The 20,601-nt window shown below is 41.0% G+C and overlaps 1 protein-coding gene across 11 annotated transcripts in view; it reads right to left on the bottom strand.

The window, feature by feature from the left end:
- The window catches only part of tcf12 (transcription factor 12), a 90,750-nt gene that overhangs the window by 11,006 nt on the left and 59,143 nt on the right, over positions 1 to 20,601 (bottom strand). For 6 of the 11 annotated variants that reach the window (XM_007574859.2, XM_016662205.1, XM_007574861.2 and 3 more), the window contains 7 exons: positions 12,857 to 12,956; positions 12,264 to 12,403; positions 11,588 to 11,729; positions 11,351 to 11,421; positions 8,097 to 8,241; positions 1,634 to 1,707; positions 172 to 243 (listed from right to left, as the gene is read on the bottom strand). In XM_007574859.2, the coding sequence (XP_007574921.1) occupies positions 172 to 243; positions 1,634 to 1,707; positions 8,097 to 8,241; positions 11,351 to 11,421; positions 11,588 to 11,729; positions 12,264 to 12,403; positions 12,857 to 12,956 (744 nt within the window). Of the gene's footprint in view, positions 1 to 171; positions 244 to 1,633; positions 1,708 to 8,096; positions 8,242 to 11,350; positions 11,422 to 11,587; positions 11,730 to 12,263; positions 12,404 to 12,856; positions 12,957 to 13,413; positions 13,434 to 18,297; positions 18,535 to 20,601 lie in introns of those variants that run through there. The other 5 variants (XM_007574863.2, XM_007574864.2, XM_016662207.1 and 2 more) reach the window with 4 other exon arrangements.

The following is a 20,601-nucleotide window of genomic DNA, read 5'->3' as shown; positions in this document are numbered from 1 at the left end:
TCGCTGCAAGCTGGAATGACTGGAAAAGACAACATGACATGGAAAATAAAGGCAACTTGGGTAAAAAATAAAATCAAATCATATTTTTAAAACCAATAATGTGTTTGTGCAACAAAACAAAAAGGTGAAGATGCGTGGAGGATGCATGGGTGTAGACTATCGGATCAGTACCTCGCAGACATCCTTTAAGAAAGACATGGCATCCTGGAGATGCTCATGTAACTGCTGATGGACTCTGTTTTTCTGGCAAAGTCAAATAAGAATAAAAAGAATTATAAGACGAGATCAGAGCCTATAAATACCACAAACACACTCAAGATAAAAGATTGCTTTTCTGAAGAAGTAAGGGATTTAGAGAGAAGCACACAGCTGCTGACCGTCCACTTTGAAAAGATGAAAATGTTTCCACGTTTCCACATTTAACAGCCCAAACTACGCCACTGCTCATGGGGTTTATTCTTTAAATGTATTATTTAGAACTTATTTCGCTCTTCTGAACACTTTATAGGGACGAAAAACTGAATGTTTAAGTTAGATGCATTTCTGCGAGCTTTAATAAATGACGTTTGGCAGTAAAATGACTCGTCTCTGCTTTAATCCAATCTCTGACTCTCTTCATCGCCTCCTGAACCTGATGGGACTTTTTCCATTTTCCTGGTAGCTCTGACTCAACAAGCAGGGAAACTTAGGTTTTATTTCAACACTTTTAATCAAATCCTGATGATGAAAGCATTCCTTCATCGCGTGCCAGTGGAAATATTTAGCACTTACAAGAAAACAGTGCAGAGAATGCATGTCTGCTGCATCCAGGCTGAACAGAAACCTAGAATCTTTTAGTTTGGTCTTGTATTACAAAATTAACGTACTACTTAGACTTAAAACATGGGAAATGTGTTTTATCAATCAATCAATCAAGTTTATTTGTATAGCGCATTTCAGCAGCAAGGCACTTCAAAGTGATTTACGTAATAAAGACACAAAATTACAAAGTTGTAATGAAAACACTATGCAGTCAACAACTGAAGGAACATTATATATATTGATGAGTGCCATCAAATATGTTGGTGAATGTTTCATTTATTGTAGTTCAAAAGCAAACAAGTTTAGTCTTTATTTTATCATTAGTGAAATAATCTGCCACTGTAAGTTAGTTTTGTCTTATTTCAAACGGTAAGAAGCTAAGATGTTGTGTTTTGGCAGTGTGGTGATTATTTTATGTTCCTGTGCCTCCAATTATCCGGTGGTTTGTGTTTAAAAGCTTGCAGGCTTGCAGCAGGTAATGCAAATGAACGTCAACAGGTAGCTGGGCCGGGTGAAATGTGATCCTCGGCTCTGGTCGCATGGCAGCGGAGGAATTCAGGAGAAGTGTCTCAGCAAACAGCTGCCATCCCTCCACACCCTCCCACTGCAGCCTGCTTAGCTCAGCCCTTCCCCCCACAACTGTCATCCACGCCCGGGAGCGGGGCCTCGGAGCCGGGGACAGATGGCAGGCCCCGAGGGACGAGTATTGTTCAGTTTGGTTATCCCTCGACCCCCGTCTTCCTCAGCAGAACATTTGTCAGACAGGAATCTGCGTGTAATGCTAGCTCATGGATATCGTATCTATCGCAGGGTCGAGTCGCCGGGAGCTTACCAGCGAGTGGAGGGAGTTCTCGTAGTTTGGAGAGGAGGGAGTCTGTCCGCTCGCACGGGGCCACTGGTTGGCACCTGGGAGGAGAGGAAATGATGCGGAGAGGGTCGTAGTTAGCAACGCTGCGGCTGAGTTTCACATCAGTACAACCAGGAGCCGTGGGGAGTCCTGCTGAATCATCCACATGCCACACAAAAGGTAGCTGACAAACACAATGACATGCAGTCATAACACACAGACATCCTGATTTTCTGGCCTCTTCTTGTTCCATTTAAGATATTTTTATCTTTTAAAGACCCAACTGCATCACTTCCTGCCGGCTGGACTGCATCCTGAAATGTGAGCCAGCAAAGGGTTTGACTAACTCCCACTTCCACCCTGAGACGTTCATGGCATCGTCCAGAAACCATATCAGAAACCATAGTGAGCCCTGAAAACTCACACTGTTGTTTCTACAGACTGGCTCGGTCTCTGAGCACATTTAACACGTTTTGACACAGCGAGGCCTCTTTGTTCTCCAACAGCAGGAGTAGAGAGAGACAGAACGTTCTCCATTAGGTGCTTTAATTAAACAATATGACAGAACAAAGACTCAAAAATGGACGTTTGCTGAACAGAACAACACAGTCAGAACAGCAATGCAACTAAAAAGTGCAAATAAAATCATGCCTTTTCTATTTAAGATGGGAAAAAAAACCTTCATTGTCTTGTAAATATGTTCTATCCTGAGTTTTGGCTTCATCGGGTTAAAATTTAGCAGAATTCTCCAATTAAGTAACTTTTGTTATCCAATTATTAAACCTGTAATCCAAAAAACAATCAGCAAATTAGCGCTAAGTAACGTTAAATCAAACAGAGAAAGTTTTTTCTACATGTTGAGGTTAGAAGGATTTTAACTGCGTCCAATGATCAAGCGTTCACTAAAGGAATTTAATTATTTGTTTATTTGCATCTTGTAATGTATAAAATGAAAAATCTGCTGAATAAAACTATTTTTTTAAATCCAAGTTGCAGCTCTAAATATTTGCAAACATTTATTACACAAAGCTGGACAGAAGTTCAAAATAAAGAAAACTACTGCATCTTAATCAGAAGGTCCTGATGTAAAGTAATCAAGCTTTCTCGTCACTTGGGGTTACGATTTCCAGCTTGGCTTGTAAATATTCACTCTGGATTCAGTGAACGTGTTGAGAGCCAAGCGGCTGAGCTGCAGGCCAGCACCGGAAGACAAATCAAGCTGATTTGATCTGGTGTAAATTAAAGAAAAGGAATCCACATCTGCTCGTCACATTTGAAGCTACACAACGCTTCTTCCCTTCGTTTTCTTCAGCATTACTGTCCAACTAACTTGTCTTGCACGTGCAATATGAGACAATGTGTTAAAGTACATTTAAATAAGCTCAATGGGTTTTGACAATATTGAATTTTTCCAGGTTGTTTCCAGGGCAGGGTGTCTCTGGCCGGTCCGGCCCGGTCCCCTCTGGCGTCCTTCCCTGTGGACGGACGCCAGATTCAGCCTACATGGTTGTAAATGAAGTCTGCTGTCGCACAGCTCACAGATGGAGGCTTTCATACTGTTTTAATTAGTGTAAACCCTGAAATTCATTTAAGAAGACAGCTATGCGCTTCTTACAACAGAAATGTATTTTTAAGTGTAGGGTTAGAAAGACTTAGAAAACCTACGGTTTCAAAATGCCTTTTGGATGTTTTCACACCTGAAATCTGGTAAAACTGCAACATTTGTTACATTTTTTAGCTGGTGTGGTTTGATTTCACACTGCATGGTGTCAAATGAACCAAATTCTTTGAGAAACCTGTTCCCCTCCTCGCCTGTGGTGGCGCTGCACCAACAACCGCTGATGGAAACGACATGAAAACCTCAGAAGACATGAACGCAACTTTCTTCTTCACAAAACAAAAACAGAAATGGAGCGGCGTCAGATTTTAGCTGCTGTAGGAGTTAGTAAAAAACCATGAGCTACCTATCTCTCCAGCTAGCATTAGGCTCTTGCGTTTGTTTTGGTTGTATTTACCCAGAATGCCTTGTGCTGTAGTTCACTTCCTGCTTTTGGAGCTTACATCAACATATGCATTGGAACTGAGACTTTTTAGGGGGACCAGAGTTTAATTTCTTGGTCCGTATCGGTATCACTCCTCCCTTAATGAACTAGAGTCTGATTAAAGTGGACTAAAGATGGCTGGTGTGGACGGACTCTTTGTTAAAATGCTCCTGTGACTTAAATGGTATATGGACTGAACTTATATAGGTCTTTTCCAATCATTTTGACCACTCAAAGCGCTTTACATTCACCCATTCACACTCACATTTTTACACTGATTGGTGGGCAGTTTGGGGTTAAGTGTCTTGCCCAGGAGCGCGTCGACATGTGGCTGGAATCGAACCTACAACCTTCACATCACACTTCAACTTCTCTACCCACAGAGCCGCAGTCATCATTTCAATAAGAAATAAGAGAAACTATTGGACTGATCAGAGTTTTCTACAGCTGTATGGAGCATATAGTTGCTGTGCAGCCCCTCCCCCACATGTTTCTGCTCAACCACCCAAAAGAAGGCTCCAATTTTCCATTGTTTACAATTGGCTGTCTGGAAATAGTTTAGGTTGTAAAAGCCCTGGAGTGTCATGGTGTGGAGACTAATGCCTCCATCACATCGGCTGCATTTCAAGGGTGTAGGAAAGAATTAACTCATCGGAAAATCACCTTTCTCTGTAGCATGCACAAATAAAACGCCAGCTAACACAGACTGCCACACATGTTTACTGGAATCCGTTCTGCGTTTGTGTAATGTAAGCGTACTGCAAATGTGCACCTCTAAATCGCACATCTAGTCAAATTGATGCAATTTGAGCTTAAATTTGAGGTAAAGCAGTGCTTAAAAAACACTGAATTCCTCAACTTTCATCCTCACAAACATGGACTATTCAGAAAAGCATTAAAAACAACAAACACACTTCAAAACATGACAGGGTTTTATGTTCAAATGACAGCAGTGGGCATTTACTGTATCGCTTCTTGTTCATAAATAAGAATTGACTAAAATGTTATTTTTACTATTTCGTTCTTTATTTTTTCCATGAGAGCATCAATAAATATCAGTAAATTTGAGAATATGTTTAAATGAAGGCTCGATGTGCAGATTAGCTGTATAAATCAAGATCTTAGTTCAAATATGAATGTTTTAAAAGCGCAGCATCATGAATGCTGCAACACCTAAAAGGGAAGTGAGGATTAGTTTTTTTTTTTATCATTATCATAATAGTACTACAGAATATTGTGATAAACGGTACAAAATATAGCAGGAGAAACAGAATAATTTCTTCACTACAAGCAGGGTAGTGTATTTTTTAGCTGATGAAAAAGCACTAAAAAAAAGAAAAGTTACACCTCCCTACCGCCAGGAAACCGTTCCCAGCATTTTCCATTAATTAATTCCACTGAAATGTCTGACTGAACCTCTAAAGTCTTTTGTGCTCAGGTTTTTATGTTCCCTCACACTCTGCCTTTGAGAAAGCAGACTTTAATTAACAGACTATTAAAAGTGAAGGAAATGAAAGTCTGCTCTGCCTCAGCTCCCTCCCAGGTGAGTGAGGAAAGCACTTCGCATGAGCATTCGCTGGCTGGCGGCTGTGAAAAATTAGCCTGAGGCTCAGTTCCCCACATGCACCAGAGAGGGCTAATTGAACAAACCAGTCTTGAGTAATGTGCTGTATATTGGTGTAATCCCGGTGATGAATGGATTTTGCAACTAACGTTAACAGAGAGCCAAATTTTGGGCCAATTTGGAAGACTTGCTCTTTTTCTAGCCCAATAAGAGCAAATAATTAGAGACACAATATCCCTTTGCTGCAGTCTGACATGAATGTATTCCATATTATTAGCTTAAGAGTTGAATTAATCATCGTTGTTACGTTTATGTGATGCAAATAGATGAAGAAAGTCATCAGAGTTCAGATCAGCTGAGTCAGAGGCACCTTCCTTCACACAAAGGCAAATGAAAAGTCTTTTCCAGTCTGCTCTCTCTGTGTGTTTGTGTGTGTGTGTGTGTGTGTGTGTGTTGGGAGAACAGCTGTCCGTGGGGCAGGGTAACAGCTGAGGATGAGGGGGGCATACGTGGGGACAGCTGTCGCCACTCCATTACCGTACGTGACACAACTGCCCGCTAAAACAACACACCGGGCTTTCCCTCACCGTTCCCCCTCGTTCTCTTTCCATTACTCTTCCACCTCTGTCAACACCTCTGACAGTCCTTATTACTGTAACGCACATCTCTTTTGTCCGTACTTAAACAACCGGTGCGCTACAAACGAGAACGAGTTTTTGCTGCTCTCTCAAGCGTGAAAAGACGCGCCGAGCTGTTTTCTTTTTCTCTGTTTTTGCCCTCTCGTGTTTGCTGCAGAAAATAATTACAATTTAGAGGGAAACATGCGTGTCCGTCCTCAAAAATCATACAGTACCACAAAGCCCTTGTCGTGGAAAGCAGGATTACGTTACAACAAATCCACTCTCCAAATTCTCTCTCATTACAAAGGAGGGCGAATGCCAAGAGCTGCTATTATGAGTCAATAAAACAGTTTTACACAAATGAAATGCTTTTCAAGAACAGTAATCCAGGACCCACTTCAAAGACTTTAAATGTAAGATTTTGGTATCCTTCACCACTCTGAAAGCCGCAGCATATTTTCTTTTGCAAGAGCTTGTCCCAGAGATGGTTTGGAAATTGGTTTAAATTGAAAATAAAGTCCCAGATAAGTCAAAGAATGAATGTTATTCTGTCGGGTAGGATGTAAATTAACAAAACTGAGAGAAAAAGTCTCTCAATGTCTGCGGGGATTAGCTCTGTAAGACCAAAATATGTGGCGAAGAATGGACCAACACAGCACTGATCTTATGATTTTAATGCAAATCTCATTATTATTCCTCTCATATAGCGCAGATAAGAAAAGGCCAGCTTTCTTATTCGAGGTTAATGTTGTATTTGTTCACTTAAAAAGATTAAATTTCAAATATCATCAAAGTTGTTAACTGCACTGCTTAGAGGATGAGAGGCAAAGCTGGATGGATTCCTTAGAAACTGTTCACACATGGCTTAAAGAGCAAGTATGAAATGATTAGACTTACTCTAAAGCTAAAAGTGGTATTTAATTAAGTTTTGGAAGAACTTTCAACTAGCCATTCTGCTCAGGCTTTGATTAATCAAAGCAGAATGTAGCGCGCAGTAAAAGTCATTAAATTAATTAAAGTCATAGGGGCCTCGTATTTGTGGCTGTGCGACGGCAAGTGCAAGGAAATCTGCGACAGTTTGGCAAATACCAGACCTTGAAATTCACTTCATCTGTTTGGTGTTTTGGTGCCAAGCACAGAGTGCACAGCACATACAGTGGGTGGGAGGCGCACTCGAACGAGGCAGCATGAAGCCACTTGTTGGCTGTTTGGTGGAAAATATAAACATGGAGAATTTTTATGGATCTACAAAAAGAAATGTTTGATATGTTGTCCTGAGCTTGAAATCGCTGCAGCCCCTGAAGAAACCACTCCCTTTGATTTGAGAATTGCCAAACCAAACATCACGCACAACAGTGCGCTGTGTTTGCTTTAATTAAATCGCATGCAAATGATACCCGGCTGCTCCGAAGTCGCTCAGTTCAATTCTGCAGGCAACAGAGCATTCTGCTGCGAGCAAGACTTGAGCTTTTATGAAGGGAAGGGAGATTACAGCAGCTCATCCATCAAACACGTCACCGCCTCGTCTCAAACCTTCCTTTCAGTAAAAGTACTTTTGTTTTGACGCGCGACGAGAAACATTTAGACCTAACTTTTACCGTTCCTAAGAGATAACTGCACACCTTACAGATTTTAGTTTGCTCTGCTTTATTCTGGATGCTGCAGTTCAAGGTCAGATAAATAATCTCTGTTCATCCGGTCGTTTTCAAAGTTTACAGGGTTGATGGATGGAAACAGCAGGTTTCTTATGAGCTTGTTATTCTTCTTCTGCAGTTAAAACTGGATCCCCATTAGTTAAATCCTTTTAATTGGGTCAAAGCAAAACGCAAACACAATGTATGAACTGTCTAAACAGTGATACAAGAAGTAACTGTCAGATTTGCCTTTAGTAAAACCAGGACTTCTTTTTCTGAAATAAAAACATTGTTTTTCCTATTTTAATATCCTAAATGATAAGACTTTTAGGATTATAAAAAATAAAACATATGGCAACATAATGACTTGATACAACACCTTCTTGAGGAAAGCACAAGCTTTGTTAGAGAGGCAGAGGTTTGGAAAGACTTGCATCAAAAAAAGATACATTTGGCTCAGATCCTGAAGCTGTAAAAAGCTTTTTCATGCTGGTATGGAATCCATTTATTTAATCTTACTGCTGGTATTTAGAGGTTAAGATGTGTGTGTGTGTGAGAGAGATTAAAATCTGAAGGCTGGAGCTGTACCTGGCCTTGCAGACGGGGTCCCTGCGGCGCTCACGACGGTCCCGGCCGCAGCAGCTCCTGCTGTGGCCGTCAGAGGTGAGGGGGAACCCACAGGTGTGGACGGATTGGACGGGAAGCTGCTGCTAGTGTGGTCAGGTGAGTAAATCTGGAAATACGAAGACAGACAGCCCAGAGTCAGCCCTGCTGCACACGAAGCAAGAATGAGACAAAAGCAGGTCAGTTTATGTGATGAAAACACAAAGGGACAAATAACTTGAGAGATTAAATGAGATGTTTCTCATTTAATCTCAGTTGTTTTCTTTGTTTTTCTTGAGCAGCTTTTCAAATCAAGACAAATTCTCAGCTTGTGTTGCCCTTGTATGAAGACAGTTGTGTTCGATCGAGTCACTCTGCTTATTATTCCACTGAGGTTTCAGGAGGTGCAGACGCCCAACCTGGAAACCCCGTTAAGCCAAACACAGAAAATCTCCAGGGCCATGTTTTAGTCTGCAGCCAGAGATTGTGCTGAGGTCCATACATCAACATCTACAAGGATCCAAACGTTGTTTATTTTTGCATCTGTTTGAAACTTTGCCGCTCCTGTAAAGAGGACAACTAGGACAAAAGTTTTCCATGAGACGCCACGATTATTAGTCATGTCGGTTTCAGCGTATCTTTTTGTTTCAGTGCTGCTCTGTTTGCTAGGTGAGGCAGAGTTCGTCGGGTTCTGCTTCGACTGGAGATTGAGGAGATCAGATCTTCATTTATTTAACCAAGCACTAGATTAAAATATAAACACATTCCTGTTTTTTTCCCCTTTTAATCATAGAATGTTTATGCCATAAAGGAACATGTCTCACCACTGAATCCTGACTAATTAGCAAGGGGGGGAAAAACAGACTTCTGGGACGAATTAAGATCTAGTCGAACTTGAAAGCAACTGTTTCACTTGTGCAGGAATGATAGAAAGACCTCAATCTCTTATGGTTTTCCAGTCAACTTGGAGAATCAAGGTGGAGGTTCCTCTAGGTGTCAAACTAAAGGCCGGGGGGCCAAATCTGGCCCACCGTAGCTTTTTATTACAATCTATAAGTCCTTCCAGTTTTTCACAGATTTGCAAAATTCACACAAAATCAACAAATCTCCACATTTTTTTCTGATTTTACTGTAAGTTTTCTCAAAATTGGTCAAAAACATTGAGTTTAATTTACTGCTGCTTCACCCTGACTTGAGGTCAAGTTATAGTCCATAACTGATAAGACAAACGTTAAAAAGTCACATTTAACATCATACATCAGCGCAAATATCATAAACATTCCTTACAAACATTTCTAAATTGGCACCATAAAATCTGTGATTTTGAACGCTAAAAAAACACTAAAGTAATCACAAAATATTGAGGGAACAGCTGTTTATTGATACTTTAACAGCTTAATTGGTTTAATCAACATATTCTGGCGCAACCGGCCCTTTAAGAACGCTCAGATTTTTAAAATTAAAATGAGTTTGACTCCCGAGCGCTAAAGTTTTCACTGGTTGAGGTGAAGAGTCGCTCACTGTCATTTATGCTTATTATTTCTCACTGTTTGGACACACAGCAGGCAGAAACCAATAAAACTCTCCAAATATCTTCCCAGTGTCTAAAAATCAAGCCGTTTATAACCGTGACTCCTGACCAGACGATATATTGGCTTTCTCTTCTTTTCACTGCATTGAAAGTGAAGCACGGCTCATTTTACTGGAATAAATGAAGCCCCGCCTCGTCATCAGTTACACTCCCGCAGGCGGCATGGGGCCAATAAGCACGGCCAATTTAAAAGGGCGGAGAACAAAAGCCCCACAGAGGCGGGGGGGCCGTGGAGTTGAGCCACAGCAGTTATAAACTCCCATGTGCCCCGTGATCCGCGCCCCCGCCCCCACCCGGGTCCAACCGTGTCCGTTTCACTCCGGCTTTGTCATGCTAATAGAATTGAGTCTGCAAATATAAAAGACTTAATTTGTTATTACCGTCCCAGAACTCTCATTATGTGAAGTCGCAGAGGTTTGGAAATATCCTTCCTGAAGGAACAGCATGTGCTTCAAGTTTTAGTTTTACCAAAATATTGCAGATCGCACTGGGTTGACCCAACGCATTTTAGGACACTTTGTTCAGATCAACCACACATTTGAATCTTCTCTTGGTCCAGACACAGACTGCACATATTCAAATATGTCACAGGGCAGTACAAATGATTAAAAACCCCTCACAGATGACAATACTGTCCTCAGGCGTTGCTTTTATTCTGAGAAACGTTTCTGAAGCCGAAATGTAGCGGAAGAGGCACAACTTTCACCATACGATGAGACGACAGATTCCTGCAGGAACGAGGGGACTAAAACAAAGCTTAAGCCACGCTGAGTCTTCTGAGAAAAACAATACAATAAATGAGCCTCCCACAGAGTCCAGCTTATTTTAAAATGAAATGGTTTAGCCCTTTAACAAGAAATTACACTCAGAAACTGCATATTTAATCTCATTATCAACAAATAGTTTTTTAAAACATTGTTATATTTTTGTATTGTAATTAAATAAAAAGCTTCATCTAACATATGTACATGATCCAGCAGGTTTTAAAGATATCATCTATCTAGAATGATAAGTTTGATTATAAAACACACAAAATCTTTTTATGGTAATTCCATAACCGTAAATGCCTAATGTGTCAAATATGACACAGAAAGAAAAATAATATAAAAACAGGTTTTTATAACATTAAAAGATATTAAATGAATTGTATCTTAAGGCTTTCATTTTAAAAATCAGCAGCAATCAGATGATGTCAGTGAGGTTAATTGGATGGTTTTTCTTAGAAGAATGAACATAACTTAAGCTTTTTTTGTCCTATACTTAATAATCTCTACCTTTCTGTTTGAATCCATGAACCCTCTAAAGCCAAAATGTTGTTTTATTGTTATAATGCACACAAAATTCACCTTTGGTTACAGAAACAACATGACCAAAATAAAGAAAAGCAGGTGATGTTTCAAAAGATGGGATGTTTTTGTCTTTGTTTTAGTAACTGTTTCAAATAAAGTTATATTTGTAAAAAAAATTCTGTGTTTTTAGATATTTCTTCTGTCAACTGGTGAATGAAACACCTGACCAACTTTGACACTTCCCTTTTTCATGACAACATTTTATTTAGCAGAGTGATTTAGAAGTTTGAGAAAACTTTCTCAAACTTATGTTTGGGGCTTCAGGGTTACTTGGACAGTAGAGCGTGTTTCTAACTCACCGAGGCCAGAGCCTTGCCCAGTGCATCTCCAGTCTGCGAGCTTCCAGTAGTCGTCCCCCGATTCGCAGCGACTGGGAGAACACAGAGTGCCGCCTTGTTAGTACAAACTCCGACAGATCGGTCATGATGTACACAGAAGCTGTTCAACTGACTCACAGCCTCAACAGAACGGACTTTGATCACGCTGAAGGTCAGCGGATTAGTCATGTTGGAGAAAACGTGCCGAGCCATACTTACCCATAACCCCGTCGACGGAGTTGACGGATGAAGTGTGTGCTGCGGTGACGAACGGCGAGGTGCTGGTGTTGCTCCGGTGGAAGCTTGACATGGGAGGAAGACTGGCGTTGATGTCCGGAGAGACCGAATGCGCGGGGTAATTCTGAGGGATTAAACATAAATAAATAAGCAGAAGCAGTTCGTCTTCAAACGTGGACGTGTGCGTCAGGACAAAAACAGAGCTTTTTGTTCTCTAAATTGTAATTGTCCTTTGACATCTCCCAGGCTGGGATGGGGGAAAAGTTAATGGGGGTGGAGGGATGGAGATAAAGAGAGGGCAGGCAGCATCTGCAGGCTCCCTGTGATGCTCTGCCAGCTGAAGCAGGCAGGCAGACGAGGCCAGATCAAACACTGACAAAAACCGGGTCAATAGTGTCTTCTCTGATAATAACCAGACAACGACTTAATGCACGCACGCACGCACGCACGCACGCACGCACGCACGCACGCACGCACGCACGCACACACACACACACACACACACACTGCAGGAGTGGAAGCAGGGCTAAAGAAAAACAAGGAGGAGGCAGAATTTAGAAGCAACACAATTCACACACTTTCAGCAAAAAAAATAAATAAATAATTAACATTAATTCATGACCAGTTTATCCGGGTAGGTCTTGTGCAGACTGCTTACCAAACGGTCATGTGAGTGCAGGCTGCTGTAGTTTCCTGTCTGGGCCATGTGAGATGAAGATCCTGCCAGCATTCCCCCGTAGCCGGGCTGACTGATCCCGCTGGACGAATTCCACGGGTCAGATGAACTGTGGGTACCGTCTACCAGAAACACACAATGTTTCACTTCATAATGCAACGCAGCAACATGTTTTCACACAGCGAGACACTAATAACCCACTTTATAACTTTGGGCTCAATAAAGAAGGGCTTTTAAAGCTGGTAGGGTTTTTTTTTTCTTCTTCATTTCTGCGACTGAAACATAACAGCTGAGATAACAAAGGAGTTTATGCCTGAAAGTCACATTAAAGCTTTAAAAAAAAAGAAAAGAAAAAATATAACAATGTCTAGATTTTTGTTCAGGTCTTTCAAATCTTTAAACTTGACTTCAATAAAACACATAAAAATCCAGATGTTTTTTGTTTGACAAAATAAGTAGACATTAATATTACTTAATCCAGCAGGTCCTCTCTTTATAAAAGAATATCAAAAAGAAAAACCTCTGGCCGCTTAGGATTGGAAAAAAAAAAAAAGACTGCACTGCTTTGAACTTACCAAAGAAAGTGCTTGCAAACATACTGCTGGAAGGTTTAGGCGTGGAGTACGAGGGGGAATCTCTATTGAAGTCCTCTGAGTTTGGAGACGGTGCGTACACCTGTCAAAGCAACGCAGATTTACAACAACAACTGGCCAAACAAACACTAAAACACTCCAGCATCCATTTGTGCGTTTAGACAGAAAACTACAGTACAGCGTTAATAAAAAGATGAAAGGCGCTCTTAAATGTTTTCTTCCAGAAGGAAATGCGCGACCACACAGTCATAAAACTGCTTAATCTCGCAACTAGAACCAAGTCCTGCAGATGCAGCCCAAAGCCAACAAATACACACACAGGCGCACGCTTTAATGACTAGCGAGCAATCAAGCTCATGAAGAGAGGAGTGGATTATCAGGAGTATTTGCATTTCAGGTCAACTCAGTCTCTAATGGAAGTATAATGATACCGCTTACGCTCAAAGACTAAAAGCCTGGCAAATTAAAGCATTCCCACAGAGGCAAAAATCAAATAAGTGCTACAAAAAGGGCCTGTTTAGCATTCCTCGTATCTGTACCTGCGTGTTGGGGTTGGGGAAAGGGAGGCTCAATGGGCAGGCTGTTGTACAGCTGCGTGTTTGTGCCAAGCTGGGCGGCAGGGATCAAAGGGACTGGAGGCCAAACACCAGTGATGTGGTCTGCAGCTTCACATGGTGGGAGCGAGTGTGAGGGTGGATTCTTCCTCCCACAGGCAGAACTGGATGACCTTCGTCATCATGTAGCTATAATCAGAGCCAGACCTGCCAGATACATGCACCTGCACGGTATCCGCTCATACACACACACACACACACACTCCACATGTTTAATCCCTCGTTTAATAGCCTGATTTCACACCCTGACGTTGACGGCTCACTCATCCAAACTGTTTCCTAGAGCACGAGAGATGACATGTTGTTTATCTGCGTTGTTCTTGTCTGACACAACGCTTTGCCCAAGTAAATGAATTCAACTAAAATGGTCAATTAATCAGATTAATCGTTATTAATCAATTATCGTCAATTATCGTAGTGATAGTCAACAATTTCAGTAATCGATAAACTGATAACTGGAGTAGACAGACTCAAAAATGACAGTCAGAGCAGTAATGAAGCTAAAACTCTATAAAAGGCATTTTACCCCAAGTTTAAAATCTCTGCCTGGATATTTTTGCTTATTTTAATTGTTAGCAGTTCTTTAGATGTCCTGTGATTAAATATATTTACCCATTTATCCATAACAACTGGAACCTTCAATATCTAGCAAGTTATTTTTACAATTTACCGCCCATTAAAAAATTGCCCCTCATATTAATTTCACTCCCTACTTCGGCGAGGGTGAAATTATCGTAATAACGCGATATTAGCTGGAAAGTGCAACGTCTCCCCTTTCACAAAACGTTGCAAATTTTTCAGTCAGTTTGGCAGAATTACGGGTCGCCGGCGCTACGTTTGGTCTGGATAGGTTAAGATATAAAAACGTTTGTCTGTAAATATATCCAAAAGCTCATCAAGTTTAATTTTTAGCTTTACCTGGTTTGAATTCTGTAAAATAAAGAAAAATAATCCTGTTAATCACCTGTTGCTGTTGTATTATTAGTCAGATCAGCCCTACACTGTATGAATGTTAAGTCAAGCAGAAATGGTTGAACTTTGCACATGTTGATGTTAGAAGAACTTTTTATCTGCAGAAAAATCCTTTGCTACAAATAATCAGGTTCACTAAGGAATATGTTGTTGCATTTTAGGCAATAACGTGTTAATGTTCTTATTTAAAAAGAAGACCTTTTAAATAAGAACATTTAAGTATTTCTAATATTCTGTAAAATACAAAGCTTGGATGAAAAATCTGCAGACTTTTTTCATCCGATTAATCGATGACTCTTCAGACTAATCGATAGACTATAATCATGGTTATCTGCAGCCGAGGGCGTGTTGCGGAGGCAGAACGTGAGTGTGTGCTGAGTGAGCAGGACTCCGGCGTTCTGCTGTCTGGATGTGTAATTAAAGTGCTCTGGGAGGGGCGGAGCTCTCCTGGGCCTTCTGGCTTACACATGTGACCCAGGTTGATCGTCGTCCACAGAGATCTCAGGTTAGCCAGGGCTTTGTCTTTTCCCCATGTCAGACGCTCCACGGGCAGCATATGGCGCTGGATAATGCTAATTGTCCTTTTTACCCTGGGCTAACCAGTCCAAGCATTAATAAACCATCCGTAACACCGGGTGCCTCATTCCGTCGGCCTATGGAAGAGAGAGCCCGCCTGGGTTTCCTTTTACAAGGCCATTAATTAAAAGCCGTCACTCACACGGATCAGCACACCAACACAGGCTTACACCGGCTATTAGAGCAGCAGCCGGTAAAGCTTAAATAAAATGACCCGTAACAGTGACACCGGAGTTCAAAGCATTCATTCAGGCAAGATACTTTCCAAAACTTTTAACAAAACAGTTTTTTTCATTTTTTTAATGTTCCGTTACTAGAAACCACAAGCAAGATAAATGCAAGACAAAAACGTCTGGAGAAAGAAAGTGAAGACACTCATTGTGCCCTGTTGACACCGAAAGCCTCGGCTGAGTGAATATTACACCTCTCCACATGCCTCAGAGCGAACCAGCCCGCCTTTGAAGCTCACGCCACACCAATCACAACATCACATGTTAAAACACAATCTGTCAACCATCACAAAGGACGAAGCACGACGACATGAAGGGGAATCTACAGCGATAAAAGTAAGGTAAAAACAGGCTCATGGCCAAACAGCTCAAAGGGAAGAACTTCAAACAAACTCTTAGCAGCGTGTCCTGTTTTTCTTTTCTTTTATTTAGGAGCATGTCATTACTTGGATTCAAACCAAATCACTAGGGGGCATTTTCAAGTCCAACTCAAATCTTAGACACTGACAAGGCTTAGTTTGCCTTTTCAAACAACTACTAAGCTTAGCCTGCTTTTAATAATAACATGAAATACCTATGAAAGGTTTAGGTAAACACAAAACACTCAAAATAAATAAATATAAGTAATGTTTAAGCTTAACGTGTAGCAAGTGATTAAAAAGTGCATAACATGTTGAATCGTTTTAATATAACTGAGATGTACAGCTCTGGAAAAATTAAGAAACCACTTGAAATGATCAGTTCTTTGATTTTACTCTCTGTAGGTTTATGTGGAAGATCTTAGTTGGATCTTTTATTCTACGAACTAATGACAACATGTTAATGAAACTCCAAGCTAAAATTTAGTATTTATTTACAGAAAATAACAGACCTCAAATAATGCAAAGAAAATAAGTTAATATTCATTTAGAAACAATAATACTAATGTTTTAACTCAGGAAGAATTCAGAAATTAGTGTTTGGTGGAAACACCAGGAGGTTTTCAATGGGGCTTAGAGCAGTGGGCTCTTAGTTTTTACCAGAGCTGTGTGCAGCAAAAAATGCAAAAAATACTTCAAAATCCAAAAATAAGTGATTAAAGCATTTTGCAGACTTAAGTCCAAAGACATCAGTAAAATAAATAAATAAATAAATAAAAATAATTTAATTAAAAAAAAAAATCTATTGAGGCAAAGATCTCAAAATATCAAAATAAAATAAAATAATAAGGTAATAAAATAATAAAATAAGGAGTCAATAAAATGACTCAGATTAATGGGACCAGTCAAAGTAAACACAGTCTATGTGTTTGATGCAAATAGGACATGATGGGTCAAGACACACATGCATGCACGCACGCACACGCACACACACACGCACCTACACACAAACACACACACACACACACACACACACACGCGCGCGCGCGCGCGCGCACTCAGAGTTTGTTTTGGACATGCAGTGAAGCGTGCATGTTTAAGTGCAGCAGCACAGCATGCAGGAGGGGGATTAGCTGTAGAAGGAGTGATGTAACCTGTTGCACCGCATAAACAACAACAGGTAAACAACACTTGACAGAAAAAGTTGTCATAACATTCCCTTTTTTTAAGGATCGACTCCAACGGCGTGCCACTCTAGAAGAAGCGTATTCGGGGGGAAAATGTCGACAAACCGGTGCAGCATCAGATTTAATTTGTTCCTCTTTCGCTAACAGGCAGTGGAAGATAGATCAGCGAAATGCTCCATCTGTATTGGTGCCGTGCCACCAGTTCACAAGCCAATGGCCCACTGTGAATTCTCCCAGTGCTCCAGATGGTGAGCCTGCTATGCAACTTTGCACTGCAACAAATTAATGTGGATCAAGTAGTTTTACAGAACGAGCACCATCTTTTTTTTTTCCCCCCCTTTGCATGAAAATCAGAGGGGGGAAGAAAAAAAAAAGTTCGAGGTTGTTTAGCAAAAGCTTTTGATCAGAAAGTTTGCCTGTTCAGTCCACATGCTATCAATTTTCCCCCATCACTAACTGTAACACAAGCCTGTTAATGCTTAATATAAAAAGAGATCAAAGTCATTTTTTTCCAGAGGGAAGAAAAGGGGAAATGCTTTAATAGGTTCTAAGAAAATTTTTAACTGAATCCAGAGAGAGATGACCTTTTGAATAAAAATCTATAAAAACTTTTTCTCTTCCTTCAAACACATGTGGCCTTTGTAAAATATTAAAAGCACAGGAAATGACAGGTGGAAACCGACTTGTGTAATTGACTGATAACAGGCCGATAGTTTAGGATTTCACCGATACAATGTGGAGCAAATTACTTCAGTGGCTTCACCGTGAAAACGACAGAAGAAAAAAGACAGGCGCAAACGGCACTAAAACACTGTCAAGCACCTTCATCACGCATGTATACACAAAAAGAAGCACTCACAACACAGAGCATTTTCAGAGCAACAAAAATCAAAGAGGTGATTACAGAGAAGTTCAGAAATCACATTAGGCTCCCTGTGGTGTCCAGAATGCCAAAGTGATTAAAAACAGATGGAATAACAGCAACACTGGTGCTTGGAGCTCAATCTGCAAACAGGAAAGTCTAACCTCAACAGGCAGCCTCTTTGCCTTAATCATTCCCAGACTCCCACTTGTTATTATTTCAACCAGGTCTTAGAGCTGAAGGAACCAGCCAGTAAAAATAAATTCAAGACTTGCAAGAAATGCTTGGTTCTGTGCATGAGAAACTTGTCCTGAGCTGTAAAGTCGAATTGGACCAACATAAAGTTTAAAGCACTTTTTACACACTCGAACCCACTGGATGGTAATTACAGAGAAACAGTAGAACTGATGTCATGGAAAATCAGCAGGAGTAGCCGTGCATTTCAACACGCGGAATCCTGTGTTTTCACCTGAAACGACTAAAACACAAAACTTAGGCGAGCTTAGAAACGCAGGCAGACCGAAGCTGAGGAGGAAACACACACTTCTTCTCACAGTTCGTCTCTGTGTCCCTCTCTCACACACACACACACACACACACACATTCCCAAAGAGACTACTCACCGATTTCCCGTTGTAGTAATACATTAAAGAGTTACTGCCCATTCCAGGGACTGGGTAGGCGCAATACATTATAGCTTCAACTATTTAGGTGATAACGGTGTTATTGCAGCAGCGCACTAGCTTTCTCTCTACACATACATCCAAACCGTTCAAAAGGGACTAATAATTCTTTCAGTACTGGCCTCCACACAAGACCCACTCAGAGGAAACTTATGCAAAGCAGGATCGTACCACTGCACGCTGTGGGAAAGGGGGGGGAGGCTGCAAGAAGGGAGTGGCTCGCGTGGTACATCCCTCGCTTAAGCCTCTAAATGCTGAGGCCAAGAGGAAGAGAGGATGGGGGGAAGGGAAGCGAAGGGGAGGTGGGTCGAGAGAAGATAAAGGGAAGTGGGTGGGACGGAAAACAAACGTGTGAGCGGATTTAGAGAGGGAAAGAAAGAAAACGTTTAATTCCAGGCATAAAAAAATGCAGAGAGAAAAAAAAAATCCAGCTTTTCTGCAGGGTAACCCCCGACAAACTGGAACTAAAATAATGGCTTTCTAAGCAGGATTTCATTAATATGTGTGGCGATCAAATGAATGCTTAAATAAGCACAGAGAGCCCGTTCTCATCCCAACGTTTTAATCCCGAGTGTCTAATGTTTTTGTTTTTGTGATGATGAAATGAGTCTGCAGGCAGCGGAGCAAATTATTTGTAAGGAGACAACAACCTGGAAACCGATTTTTACCTGCTCCCACACATGGATCAGTTCCCAATTAGGAGTTATTAGAGGGAGAAAGTGAAACCTACACATGTAGGGAAGGGAAAAACCGTCCAAAACCCTTGGAAACGGAGGGAAAAACAGAGGGAAAGTCCGAGTCTTTTCAGTTTGGTGTGTTCAATATGAGCGCTGCGGTGTTATTTGACAGGAACCTTTTGCTGAAGTGGCTGCAAAGAAAGTTTTAAAGCATGCAACAGCTGCAGAGGGGTTTGGCTTGTGACGTCGAACAGGAAAATAATGCTCCGTTTCCTAAACGCTGGGGGCCTCAGATGGGGGAGAGCGGTGAGGGGTGGGGGAACGAAACACTGACAGCCATTTTACCATGGTTTACTGTCACACAGCTCCCCATTACCTTTATAAGGTGGAGGGGAGCAGAAGAAAAGAGAGGATGGATACCATATTCCAGTGAGAGCGCAGTCTGCCTGGAGCCTTTCATGTGCGCCACTTGAAGCCTGCTGGACTGAACCCAGGCCTGTAGACTCATTGAGAACATTACAGTCATAGAAAGATGAAAGCCTCCACTTCCCTGACAAAACTAGGCCCTTATTATGCTTTTCCTTTTAGCACTGTTATTATTTATCCCCCTTTCTTCTCAGAATCTCTTTTAAACTCATCCAAAACACTGGCTCTACATGTTGTTGCCGTTTTATATTTGGCTCCGTTTCAAGTTGATCCTTCAAGGAAAAATTGCTAACAAGGGAAACGTTTGAAGGGGTCCAAAGCAAGTCCAGACACAGAGCGCAGAGCTGCACGAGGGGGGTGGGGGAAGCAGGAATGGAAAGGCACTAACGAAGGAAATAAGATCGCACAACACGACCAGATGATTTAGGACAAAACAACCTCAATTTAATTCAGCTATAACAAGCATACCACACAATCCAAAGCTTTGTTTCAGTGGGAAGTGTTTAAGAGAGACGCAACTCTCTGCACCTGTTCACGTCAAACACTACAAGGTGCTTTTCAGGAGATTTGTTTGGAGGGTTCAAGGCAAATCCACAATCTGAGCTCACTTCGATCTCATGAATGGATTTAGCGGTGATGTCATCGGGCAGGAAGATTGTTTCTGGTAAGAAGATCTGGTTCTAATTAGGGAAGGTCGACTCAGAGAGCAGGGGGACGTTAAGGATTCGGACCCTGCAAACCCCCTGACTGCAATATTCTGAATGGCTTTAACACATTTCAGACTTCTGGTGGAAAAACAGGAAAGAGGAGATGCATGAAGGGAGATTTCTAATTTTCAACATGTTCAACCAAATGAGGAATGATTTGACTAATATTATATTTATACCAAGTTCTAACAGGTTTAGGAAAAACAGATCTATATCAATATATATTAAAAAAAACTACACCGTTGTATGAAAAAAGTATTCACATGCTTATAGGTTTCTGAGTAAATGTTTATTACGGGAAAAATCTTTTTTAGACTTATATGAAAATATAATTTCTGTCATTAACTAATTAACCACATTTTTAGAGTTTGATTTTAATAATGAAATCAACTGTCATTTCACTACAGAAAAAATATATAAAGATGCAAATGGAT

The sequence above is a fragment of the Poecilia formosa genome, unplaced genomic scaffold, assembly GCF_000485575.1.
Source record: "Poecilia formosa unplaced genomic scaffold, Poecilia_formosa-5.1.2 Scaffold363, whole genome shotgun sequence".
NCBI classification, from domain to species: Eukaryota; Metazoa; Chordata; class Actinopteri; order Cyprinodontiformes; family Poeciliidae; genus Poecilia; species Poecilia formosa.
Note: the sequence above shows the minus strand (reverse complement) of the source record. Positions and strands in the feature narration are given on the sequence as shown.